A 12,649-nucleotide genomic window follows, 5' to 3' on the forward strand; every position below is an offset into this window, starting at 1 on the left:
AATATTGCGATTACTTCGTTCGCAATTTTAAGATGCTAAGATTCACTCCCAGTAGGCGGCGGCTTAGCGTGAGCAACTCTGCTAAAATCGCCTTGCGAGCGAACAACTCGGAATGACCTCCATAGTTATTGCTTAACTTAAGGGTTATTGTTGAGCCATCTGTTGAGAGGCTCAGTTGTTATCATACTGTTAACTGGGTATTGTATCACGAGTTATACGGTGTGATTGGTGTGGCTGGTATGAGTCTTACCCGGGATTCAAAAGCCTTCCTTATTGTGTCAGCTCTTCCGGGCACAGTATCCTAACTGAAGTCTGGAGGAGGGTCTTGGTGGGAGGAGCCAGTGCACACCAGTAGTCTAAAAGCTTTCTTTATAGTTGTGCCCAGTCTCCTGCGGAGCCGCTAATCCCCATGGTCCTTACGGAGTCCCCAGCATCTACTACGGACTATGAGAAATAGAATTACCGGTGAGTAAATTCTTATTTTTTCCAAAAGCATGGCTGGCTCTTGAGCAGCAGCAAGTCAGAGCTGAAGCATATAGCGCTCATAACACCTGTCTGAGTTAAGGTTTAATGTTCTTTGAATTTATAATAGCAATCACACTACAGGTTGAGTATTCTTTATCCAAAATGCTTGGGACCAAAAGTATTTTGGATATCTGATTTTTCCGTATTTTGGAATAATTGCATACCATAATGAGATATCATGGCGATGGGACCTAAGTCTAAGCACAGAATACATTTATGTTTCATATACACCTTATACACACAGCCTGAAGGTCATTTAATACACTATTTTTAATAAATTTGTTTATTAAACAAAGTTGTGTACATTTACACAATTTATTTATGTTTCATATACACCTTGTACACACAGCCTAAAGGTAATTTAATACAATATTTTTAATAACTTTGTGTATTAAACAAAATTTGTGTACACTGAGCCATCAGAAAACAAAGGTTTCAATATCTCACTCTCACTCAAAAAATTCCGTATTTCGGAATATTTGGATATGGGATACTCAACCTGTACTACATTGTGCTAAAGGGAAGATTTCTCAAATCTGGAAGAGAGATAAAGAGGGTCATTCTGAGCTGATCGCTCACTACTTTATGCAGCCGTGCAAACGCATAGTCTCCGCCCACTGGGGAGTGAATATTTACTGTGCAAGGGTGCGATCGCATGTGCAGCACAAAATAGTTTGTGCAGTTTCTGAGTAGCTCAGAACTTACTTGGGCCTTGCGATCACTTCAGCATGTCCGGTCCCGGAACTGACATCAGACACCCGCCCTGCAAATGTTTGGACATGCCTGCGTTTTTCCAAACACTCACAGAAAACGGTCAATTGACACCCACAAACGCCCTCTTCCTGTCAATCTCCTTGCGATCGGCTGTGCGAATGGATTCTTCGTTAAATCCATTGCACAGCAACGATCCGCTTTGTGCCCGTACGATGCGCCTGTGCATTGCAGTGCATACTCATGCGCAATAGTGACCTGATCGCTACGATGTGAAAAATGGCAGCGTGCGATCAGGTCGGAAACCCCCTTAGTACCAACTAGTCAGCTCCTAATTGTAATTTTTCAAACACAGCCTGTAAAGTTACAGAAGCTGTTAGTACTTTATTTCTCTCCACTTTATGTCGCGGCAAACTTTGATTAATATCCCCATTGTCTTGGTCAGATTATGGTTTGAGATTATGATCTGCAACTATATAATTTTGTATACATTTGTTTTATTTTTTAAGGTATTGGAAAAACATCTCTAATACAGAAAACATCTGAAGTGTTAAAATCATCTGGAATCTCAATTGATGGGTTCTATACAGAAGAAGTTCGACATGGAGGCAGAAGAATAGGATTTGATGTTGTTACCATGACAGGAAAACGTGGAAATTTGGCAAGGATTGGGTATGAAAAATATATACAGTAGTACAAATATAAAAGTGGTATAAGGTCATGTATAAAATATGTATTGAAGATGTATTTGCTATATAAATAAATGTATACAGTGCATCCGGAAAGTATTCACAATGCTTCACTTTTTCCACATTTTGTTATGTTACAGCCTAATTCCAAAATGGAATAAGTTTATTTTTCCCTCAAAATTCTACACACAATACCCCATAATGACAACATAAAAAAGTTTTTTTTGAGATTTTTGCAAATTTATTAAAAATAAAAAACTGAGAAATCACATGTACATAAGTATTCACAGACTTTGCCATGAAGCTCAAAATTGAGCTCAGGTGCATCCTGTTCCCACTGATCTTCCTTGATATGTCCCTACAGCTTAATTGTAGTCCCCCTGTGAATTTCCATTATTTTAAATAAACATTTAAATGCCAGCATTAAATATATACTGCGGACGCAAGGTGCATCTTATTACCATATACAATAAAAGTGCGCTGAATTTCGCAGCGCTATGTCCCTTAAGAGAAAGCAAGCAGTCGCTAACATTGTATACTGAGGTCCAACGCTCAGAGGTATATATATATATATATATATATATATTTGATATTAAAAGTTATGCATACAAAATAACATATATATATATATATGGTTACAGAGTTACAGTTACAAAAGAAGCAGTTGCAGTTACATAAGAATCAGTTACACCCAATATACATACGCAAGTTTCACTGGTTCCTGGCAGCCAGTCATCAGGTAGGAGACTTCTGATAAGTGTGTGTGTGTGTGAGTGTATATGTGTGTGTGTGAGACTGAATGAGAATGTATAAGAGAGAGCTGCCTGATTCTGGTTCCCTCTTTCTATACAGTAAAATAATGGGTGTATACAACAGTGGGTTTCATCTTCTTCCATTGGTCCAGAGGCCAGACCTCTCAAGAACTCGACGGCTCATAGGTCAGTGTGAGGGCTTTTGTCCTATGTTGCATGCATATGTGTTTGCCCCCAGGGCCATGCTGTGAAGCCAGTTCCAGCTTTCCAGTATCAACACCTTGCTCTGCACATTATTCCATACATATCATATATTACTCATATTTTGCAGTCTCAGTGTGCAACGGTTTATCCGTAAAGACCAGATTACTGATGGTAAAACACTGATTAATATGTGACTAAACATGATATCCTTAACTTTTTCTGTTCCAGTAATATATATATATCTGGTTTTACATATTATATAAAGACAATATAATGTCTGGTGCTGGACATGTTTTGTCTATGTGTAATTTATGTGTTGTATGAAATATGTGTTGATTATATCTTTGTGGCTTCTCTGTGCAAATGCGTATGCTACCATATATCGCTGCGTGTATGCGCACGCACGCTGGTAACGCACATGAACATAGGCCACTCTGGAGTTTACATGTAGTGTGTATGTAATATTTCTCTTACGTCCTATAGGATGCTGGGGACTCCGTGAGGACCATGGGGTATAGACTGGCTCCGCAGGAGACATGGGCACTATAAAGAACTTTAGAATGGGTGTGCACTGGCTCCTCCCTCTATGCCCCTCCTCCAGACCTCAGTTGATTCCTGTGCCCAGAGGAGACTGGGTGCATTACAGGGAGCTCTCCTGAGTTTCTCTGAAAAAAGAATTTTGTTAGGTTTTTAATTTCAGGGAGCACTGCTGGCAACAGGCTCCCTGCATCGTGGGACTGAGGAGAGTCAAGCAGACCTACTTAAGTGATAGGCTCTGCTTCTTAGGCTACTGAACACCATTAGCTCCAGAGGGAGTCGGAACGCAGGTCTCCCCTCGCCGTTCGTCCCAGAGCCGCGCCGCTGTCCTCCTCACAGAGCCGGAAGATAGAAGCCGGGTGAGTATAAGAAGAAAGAAGACTTCAAAGGCGGCAGAAGACTTCTGATCTTCCCTGAGGCAAGCGCGCAGCGGTAACGCTGCGCACCATTGCTCCCACACACAACACACACGAGCAGGCACTGATGGGTGCAAGGTGCAGGGGGGCGCCCTGGGCAGCAATATAAACCTCTAGGACTGGCATATAAGTATATATAGGCTGCGGAGGCAGTAGTTATAAAAATCACCCGCCATTTATACAAAATTGAGCGAGACCGAAGCCCGCCGCTGGAGTGGGCGGAGCTTGGTACCACAACACTAACCAGCGCCATTTTCTCCACAGTGTACTGCAGAGAAGCTGGCTCCCCGGACACTCCCCTGCTGAACACGGTGACATAGGGCTGAAAAGAGGGGGGGGGGGGGCACTTGTAAGGCGCATTACACAGATAATTATATATAAAAAAGCGCTATATTATCTGGGAATTTGTTTCCAGTGTCAGTTGGCGCTGGGTGTGTGCTGGCATACTCTCTCTCTGTCTCTCTAAAGGTCCTTAGTGGGGAACTGTCTCCATATAAATATATCCATGTGTGTGTGTGGGGGTGTCGGTACGAGTGTGTCGACATGTATGAAGCATAAGGCTCATCTAAGGAGGAGGTGGAGCAGATGATTGTGATGTCTCCATCGGCAACGCCGACTCCTGATTGGTTGGACATGTGGAATGTTTTAAATGCAAATGTGACCTACATAAGAGGATGGACAAAGCAGAGTCCAGGGAAAAAGCATGGAGTCAATCCAAGGCTTTGACTGAGTCACAGGGCCCTTCAGGGTCTCAAAAACGTTCTCTATCCCAAATAGCAGACACTGATACCGACACAGATTCTGACTCCAGTGTCGACTACGATGATGCAAGGTTACACCCAAGGGTGGCCAAAAGTATTCATTATATGATCATTGCAATAAAAGATGTATTGCATATCACAGATGACCCCTCTGTCCCTGACACGAGGGTGCGCATGTATAAAGAAAAGAAACCTGCGGTAACCTTTCCCCCATCTCATGAGCTGAACGAGTTATTTGATAAAGCTTGGGAAACTCCAGACAAAAAACTGCAGATTCCCAAGAGGATTCTTATGGCGTATCCTTTCCCTGCACAGGACAGGGTACGGTGGGAATCCTAGCCCAGGGTAGACAAGGCTTTAACGCGCTTGTCCAAGAAGGTGGCGCTACCGTCTCCTGACACGGCAGCCCTCAAGGATCCTGCTGATCGCAGACAGGAAACTACCTTAAAATCTATTTATACGCAACGGGTACTTTACTCAGACCGGCAATAGCATCAGCATGGGTATGTAGCGCAGTTGCAGCTTGGACAGATACCTTGTCAGCTGACTTTGTTACCCTAGATATGGATACCATTTTATTGACGTTAGGTCATATTAAAGACGCAGTCTTATATATGAGACACGCTCAAAGAGACGTTGGGTTGCTAGGTTCGAGAGCCAACGCCATGGCGATTTCTGCTAGGCGTGCCCTAAGTGTTATGATTCCCGTACTCCAGACCAGAGGTGATCTTATGGCAGAGGTCTGAGTACTGGGAAGATATGCTGGTTGTGGGAGCAGGAGAGCCTAGTAACCCCTGGCGCCCTAACTCCGTTGTCTCGCCCGTGTTATCAGAAATCCCCTGCGAGACTATGGTTGCTTGAGCCCATGGCAGCCGCGTTCGAAGGGCGGATTATGTCTGCCCAACCCCGATGCCCCCGCAGGTCTTAATGGGAGACAAAGGGAAATCCGAGACAGGGTGATGACAAGGGGCCCTCTGACTAAGCAACCAGGCCAGGGGTTACAAGCTAACTAACTTAAACCAAAGGTATGTGCGGACTAGCCGCCAGGGAAAAGGACAACCAAAGATCCACTGATCCGTTACTCCTATCCAGCACCGCTGGATACCAGAGTGGATCTGTGGGAGCGGAATCCTCCGCAAAAGCTCCAGAACACAAATAAACTAAATAATAAACAGTAAGCGGACAAGCCGCAACACACGGCTGCGCCGCGACTCACGAACACCACAGGATGTTAAAGGTGCTCGGTCAGACTCCAGGAATAGATGACAAACTTCCGAGTACAGGATCACTGAGGACAGGAACAACCGGATTGAGCAGGACTGGAAACTCTCTGTAGCTGACACAGGCAAACAGGAAGCTATCACCGGCGTCTGTAAGAAGTCCTGAGAGTGCCTTTATTCAGGAACCCTCCAATCAGGATCCAGACAAGGTAATCTCAGGTAATGCCGTGCAGCTTGCATGCTGCACGGCCAGCACACCAAAATATAATTAGAACAGACCCAGCAACGGGGAACGCGGCCGAACGTGGCGTCCCCGTTGCTAAGGTCAGAACGGCTCCGTGCGCCCGGCGTCTAGCGTTGCCAGGGAGCCGGCGGCTGTACGCGCACGGCGTCCCTGGTTGCTAGGCGCCGGGCCGCACCGACGAGCGGACCCCGGCGCCTAACAGTACCCCCCCCTTGAGGAGGGGTCAAGGAACCCCTAAAGCCAGGTTTCTGAGGAAATTCTCGAAAAAATGCCCTTTTGAGCCTCGGGGCATGAAGATCCTCATCCAGGACCCAAGACCTTTCCTCTGGCCCATAACCTCTCCAATGTACCAAAAAATAAAGCCGACCCCGGGACAACTTGGAATCGAGAACCTTCTCCACCAAGAACTCCTGCTGACCCTGTACATTTATTGGTGATCTCCCCTGAGATATTTTACGAGGAAATCTACTAGACAAAACATATGGTTTCAGCAATGAGCAATGGAAGGTATTTCCGATCCGCAAAGTTTTTGGTAAACGTAACCGGAAAGCAACTGGATTGACTTTTTTGATAATGTGAAATGGTCCAATAAATCTAGGACCCAATCTGGCTGAGGTTTGTCGAAGTTTAATGTTGCGAGTCGACAACCACACCCTGTCTCCTACTTTAAAAGTGCACGGCCGCCGGAGCCTGTCAGAAATTTTTTTTTCCCGGAATGCTGCTTTTCTGAGAGCCAGGTGCACTTTTCTCCAAATAAGTTTAAGATGAGAGGTCAGGGCCAGAGAGGAGACAGAGGAATGTTGAAAAAATGAATTAGCTCTGGGGTGAAAACCAAAAACTGCAAAAAATGGAGACACATTGGTGGAGGAATGACAGGCATTATTATAAGCAAACTCCGCCAATGGAAGAAACTCAGACCAGTCATTTTGGAGTTTGGCCGAGTACAAACGCAAATATTGTTTTAGAGATTGGTTAACTCGCTCAGTCTGCCCATTGGACTGGGGATGATAGCCGGACGTTAAAGATAATTTCATCTTTAACGAAGCACAAAAAGACTTCCAAAATTGTGCAATGAATTGTGGACCCCGATCAGAAACAAGGGCCCTCATTCCGAGTTGTTCGCTCGCAAGGCGAATGTAGCAGAGTTACACACGCTAAGCCGCCGCCTACTGGGAGTGAATCTTAGCTTCTTAAAATTGCGACCGACGTACGCGCAATATTGCGATTACAAACGAGTTAGCAGTTTCTGAGTAGCTCCAGACTTACTCTGCCTGTGCGATCATTTCAGTGCTTGTCGTTCCTGGTTGACGTCACAAACACACCCAGCGTTCGCCCAGGCACTCCCACCGTTTCCCCGGCCACTCCTGCGTTTTTTCCGGAAACGGTAGCGTTTTCAGCCACACGCCCCTGAAACGCCGTGTTTCCGCCCAGTAACACCCATTTCCTGTCAATCACATTACGATCGCCGGAGCGAAGAAAAAGCCGTGAGTAAAAATACTTTCATCATAGTAAAGTTACTTGGCGCAGTCGCAGTGCGAACATTGCGCATGCGTACTAAGCGGATTTTCACTGCGATGCGATGAAAAATACCGAGCGAACAACTCGGAATGAGGGCCCATATCAGTGGGTAAGCCATGGAGTCTGAAAACATGGCGGAGGAACAAGACTGCCAATCCCTGGGCAGATGGCAATCGGGGAAGAGCAATGAAATGGGCCATTTTGCTAAAACGGTCCACTACCACCCATATGACTCGGCATCCGGCTGACAGAGGGAGGTCCACCACAAAATCCATGGAGATATGCGACCATGGCCTAAGAGGAACATTCAAGGGCATAAGTTGACCTATAGGCAAAGAACGGGGAACTTTATGCTGTGCACAGACCTGACACGAAAAAACAAACTCTTTGATGTCTTTGGAAAGACCAGGCCACCATACTGAGCGGGAGACTAATTCCAAAGTCTTAGCGATTCCCGGATGCCCGGCAACTTTGCTATCATGAAACTCCGTCAAAACAGTTGCTCTCAAAAACTCAGGGACAAAAAGACGACCAGCAGGAGTATTTCCAGGAGCTTGATGTTGAAGCAGCTTTAACTGGGTAAATACATCCTGTGTGAGGCCTGCCCGAATGACTGAAGACGGAAGTATGGGAGTAACAGGACTGTTGTCTTGAACTGGAAGAAAACTGCGTGACAGGGCATCTGCCTTAGTATTCTTGGAACCTGGCCTGAAGGTGATAATAAATTTGAAACGAGTAAAAAATAAAGCCCAACGAGCCTGCCGGGCATTCAGTCGTTTAGCTGATTCAATGTATTGAAGATTTTTGTGATCAGTCAAAACTGAAATGGTATGAGTCGCTCCTTCAAGCCAATGCCTCCACTCCTCGAAAGCCCATTTAATAGCCAGCAATTCCCGGTTACCAACATCGTAGTTGGATTCTGCAGATGAGAATTTCCTGGACATAAAGGCACAAGGATGTAATTCAAGGGAATCCGGATCCTTCTGAGAAAGGATAGCCCCTACTCCAACCTCCGAGGCATCAACCTCAACCATGAAAGGCAATTCTGGGTTGGGATGTCTAAGGACAAAGACAAAGACAAAGACAAAGGCTTGTTTCAAGGCCTGAAAAGATAACTCAGCTTCACGTGACCAATTGGTAGGATCTGCTCCCTTCTTAGTCAGTGCCACAATGGGAGCAACTAGGTCAGAGAAAGAGTGAATAAATCTTCTATAGTAGTTCGCAAACCCTAAAAAGCGCTGAATTGCTTTTAAGTTGGTGGGTTGCGCCCAACTAAGGATGGCTTGGAGCTTCTTTGGTTCCATACGGAATCCCCGAGGGGAAATAATGTACCCTAAAAAGGATACCTCCGTGACATGAAATTCACACTTCTCCAGTTTGGCATATAGGTGATTTTCACGTAATTTCTTTAGAACCTGACGCACCTGGGTAACGTGTTGTTCTACAGAGTCAGAATATATCCTAATATCGTCTAAGTAGACTACAACGAATCTTCCAAGAAATTCACGGAGCACATCGTTAATGAGATCCTGGAAAACTGCCGGAGCGTTAGACAGGCCAAATGGCATAACCAGATACTCATAGTGGCCTGACTGAGTACTGAATGCCGTTTTCCACTCATCCCCTGACTTGATTCTGATGAGGTTATATGCTCCTCTCAGGTCAATCTTAGAAAAAATCACAGCCGAACGTAGCTGATCAAAGAGGACAGAGATCAGCGGCAGAGGGTAAGTATTCTTTACTGAGATTTTATTCAAAGCTCTAAAGTCAATGCAGGGTCTGAGTGAACCATCCTTCTTCTCTACGAAGAAGAAACCTGCACTTAAAGGGGATTTAGATGGCCTGATAAATCCTTTCCCAAGGCTTTCTTTCACATACTCATTCATGGCCACAGTTTCAGGACCAGACAATGCATATAACCTTCCTTTAGGCAACGTGGCACCAGGAATTAGCTCAATGGCACAATCATAAGGCCTATGGGGAGGCAGAATATCCGCATTGCCCTTGGAAAATACATCAACAAAATCCTGGTATTCCCCAGTAATGGGTGCGGGAACGGCGGCAGCTACTCGGATAGGAAGCGTAATACATTCTTTATTACAGATGGTACCCCATTGTAAGATCTCCCCCGACTGCCAATCAATGATGGGATTATGAAAGGCCAGCCAAGGGTGACCCAGAACCACAGGAACTGCTGGACAATGGGTAAGGAAAAACTCAATCTTTTCAGAATGCAGAGCTCCTACCGAGAGTAAAACAGGAGGTGTGCATAGAGAAATAACCCCATTGGACAAGGGACTCCCATCTAAACCATGCATGGTGACACACCTACCCAAGGTTAACTGAGGAATACCTAAGGCCTTGGCCCATGTTAAATCCATAAAGTTCCCTGCAGCTCCACTGTCCACAAAAGCAGAGACCGAGGAACAGAGGCTGCCAAAGGAAACTTTAGCAGGAACTAACAGTGAATTATTTGAGGAGATAAGCTGCAGACCAAAGTGAACCCCCTCACAACTCACTTGGTCAGGAAGTTTCCCGACTTGTTCGGACAACTACGGGCAAAATGTCCCTTACCTCCACAGTATAATCAAAGACCAGAATTTTGCCTCCTGGTTCTTTCTTCAGGAGACAATTTGGAAAGACCTATCTGCATAGGCTCCTCCATGTCTACAGGAATGGAAAGAACACAAGGAGTAGACCCGACAGATGCCCCTTTTTCAGCCCTCCGCTCTCTGAGCCGACGATCTATCTTAATAGAGAGCTCCATGAGTTTATCGAGAGTCTCAGGAGCGGGATACTGAAGGAGACTGTCTTTTATAGATTCAGATAAGCCGAGGCGAAACTGACTGCGTAGGGCTGGGTCATTCCATCCACAGTCGTTCGACCAACGGCGAAACTCCGTACAATAACTCTCTGCGGGATTCCTACCCTGTCTAAGAGCACGCAACTGACTCTCAGCGGACGCCTCTCTATCAGGGTCGTCATACAATAGCCCTAAAGATTTTAAAAAGGCGTCTACAGACGATAAGGCCGGATCGTCTGTCTTTAAACCAAAAGCCCAGGTCTGAGGATCCCCCTGAAGCAGAGAAATAATAATTCCAACCCGCTGAGCCTCCGTACCTGAGGAGACTGGTCTTAAACGAAAATAAAGTTTACAAGACTCTTTAAAATTAAAAAACTGTTTTCTATCCCCAGAAAAACGGTCAGGCAGATGCATTTTTGGTTCAGGGATGACCCTCGGGGAAGTCCGTAACAGATCTTCCTGTGACCTCACCCTGAGGGACAGATCCTGAACCATCTGAGTAAGTTCTTGAATCTGACTAACTAGAAGCTGGCCAGGATTTGGCCTAACACCGGCGGGATTCATGAGGCCGACAAAATCTCCCAACTGAATAAGTGAAAAAAAAGATTAACTCCTGTTAATTAAAAAAAATTTTTTTTTTTTGTCTGGCCGGTGATAATGTTATGATTCCCGTACTCCAGACCAGAGGTGATCTTATGGCAGAGGTCTGAGTACTGGGAAGATATGCTGGTTGTGGGAGCAGGAGAGCCTAGTAACCCCTGGCGCCCTAACTCCGTTGTCTCGCCCGTGTTATCAGAAATCCCCTGCGAGACTATGGTTGCTTGAGCCCATGGCAGCCGCGTTCGAAGGGCGGATTATGTCTGCCCAACCCCGATGCCCCCGCAGGTCTTAATGGGAGACAAAGGGAAATCCGAGACAGGGTGATGACAAGGGGCCCTCTGACTAAGCAACCAGGCCAGGGGTTACAAGCTAACTAACTTAAACCAAAGGTATGTGCGGACTAGCCGCCAGGGAAAAGGACAACCAAAGATCCACTGATCCGTTACTCCTATCCAGCACCGCTGGATACCAGAGTGGATCTGTGGGAGCGGAATCCTCCGCAAAAGCTCCAGAACACAAATAAACTAAATAATAAACAGTAAGCGGACAAGCCGCAACACACGGCTGCGCCGCGACTCACGAACACCACAGGATGTTAAAGGTGCTCGGTCAGACTCCAGGAATAGATGACAAACTTCCGAGTACAGGATCACTGAGGACAGGAACAACCGGATTGAGCAGGACTGGAAACTCTCTGTAGCTGACACAGGCAAACAGGAAGCTATCACCGGCGTCTGTAAGAAGTCCTGAGAGTGCCTTTATTCAGGAACCCTCCAATCAGGATCCAGACAAGGTAATCTCAGGTAATGCCGTGCAGCTTGCATGCTGCACGGCCAGCACACCAAAATATAATTAGAACAGACCCAGCAACGGGGAACGCGGCCGAACGTGGCGTCCCCGTTGCTAAGGTCAGAGCGGCTCCGTGCGCCCGGCGTCTAGCGTTGCCAGGGAGCCGGCGGCTGTACGCGCACGGCGTCCCTGGTTGCTAGGCGCCGGGCCGCACCGACGAGCGGACCCCGGCGCCTAACACTATGGACCCGCCAATGGGCGGGTGATACCGACTCAAAGAAGCATATGGAGGTTTTACCTTACAAGGGTGAGGTTTTATTCGGGGAAGGTCTTGCGGACCTGGTTTCAACAGCTACCGCGGGTAAATCTACTTTTTTGCCTTTTGTTCCCCCGCAGCAAAAGAAAACTCTGCAATGTCAGATGCATTCCTTTCGGTCGCATAAGTCCAGAAGAGGTCGGGGCTCATACTTGCTCTCCAGAGGTAATGGTAGAGGGAAAAGAACGCCTGCTTCGGCTAGTTCCCAGGAACAGAAGTCAACCCCGGCTTCTGCTAAATCCACCGCATGACGCTGGGGCTCCACTGAGGGAGTCCGCGCCGGTGGAGGCACATCTTCGACTCTTCAGCCAGGTCTGGGTTCGGTCAGACGTGGATGCTTGGCCGATGGAAATTGTATCCCAAGGCTACAAACTGGAATTCGAAGAGGTGCCCCCTCGACAATTTTTCAAGTCGGGCTTGCCAGCTTCTCCCCCAGAGAGGGCAGTAGTGTTAGCTGCGATTCAAAAGCTGTGTCAACATCAGGTGATTATCAAGGTTCCCCTAGTCCAACAGGGAAAAGGGTACTATTCGACCCTGTTCGTGCTCCCGAAGCCGGATGGCTCG

The 12,649-nt window shown here is 46.5% G+C and overlaps 1 protein-coding gene across 6 annotated transcripts in view; it reads left to right on the forward strand.

Annotated features, from left to right (window-relative positions):
- Positions 1–12,649, forward strand: part of NTPCR (nucleoside-triphosphatase, cancer-related) — a 499,212-nt gene that overhangs the window by 234,494 nt on the left and 252,069 nt on the right. For all 6 annotated transcript variants that reach the window (XM_063917685.1, XM_063917686.1, XM_063917684.1 and 3 more), the window contains one exon: positions 1,746–1,908. In XM_063917685.1, coding sequence (XP_063773755.1) covers positions 1,746–1,908 — 163 coding nt within the window. The remainder of the gene's footprint in view (positions 1–1,745; positions 1,909–12,649) is intronic.

Source organism: Pseudophryne corroboree, chromosome 4 (genome assembly GCF_028390025.1).
Source record: "Pseudophryne corroboree isolate aPseCor3 chromosome 4, aPseCor3.hap2, whole genome shotgun sequence".
NCBI classification, from domain to species: domain Eukaryota; kingdom Metazoa; phylum Chordata; class Amphibia; order Anura; family Myobatrachidae; genus Pseudophryne; species Pseudophryne corroboree.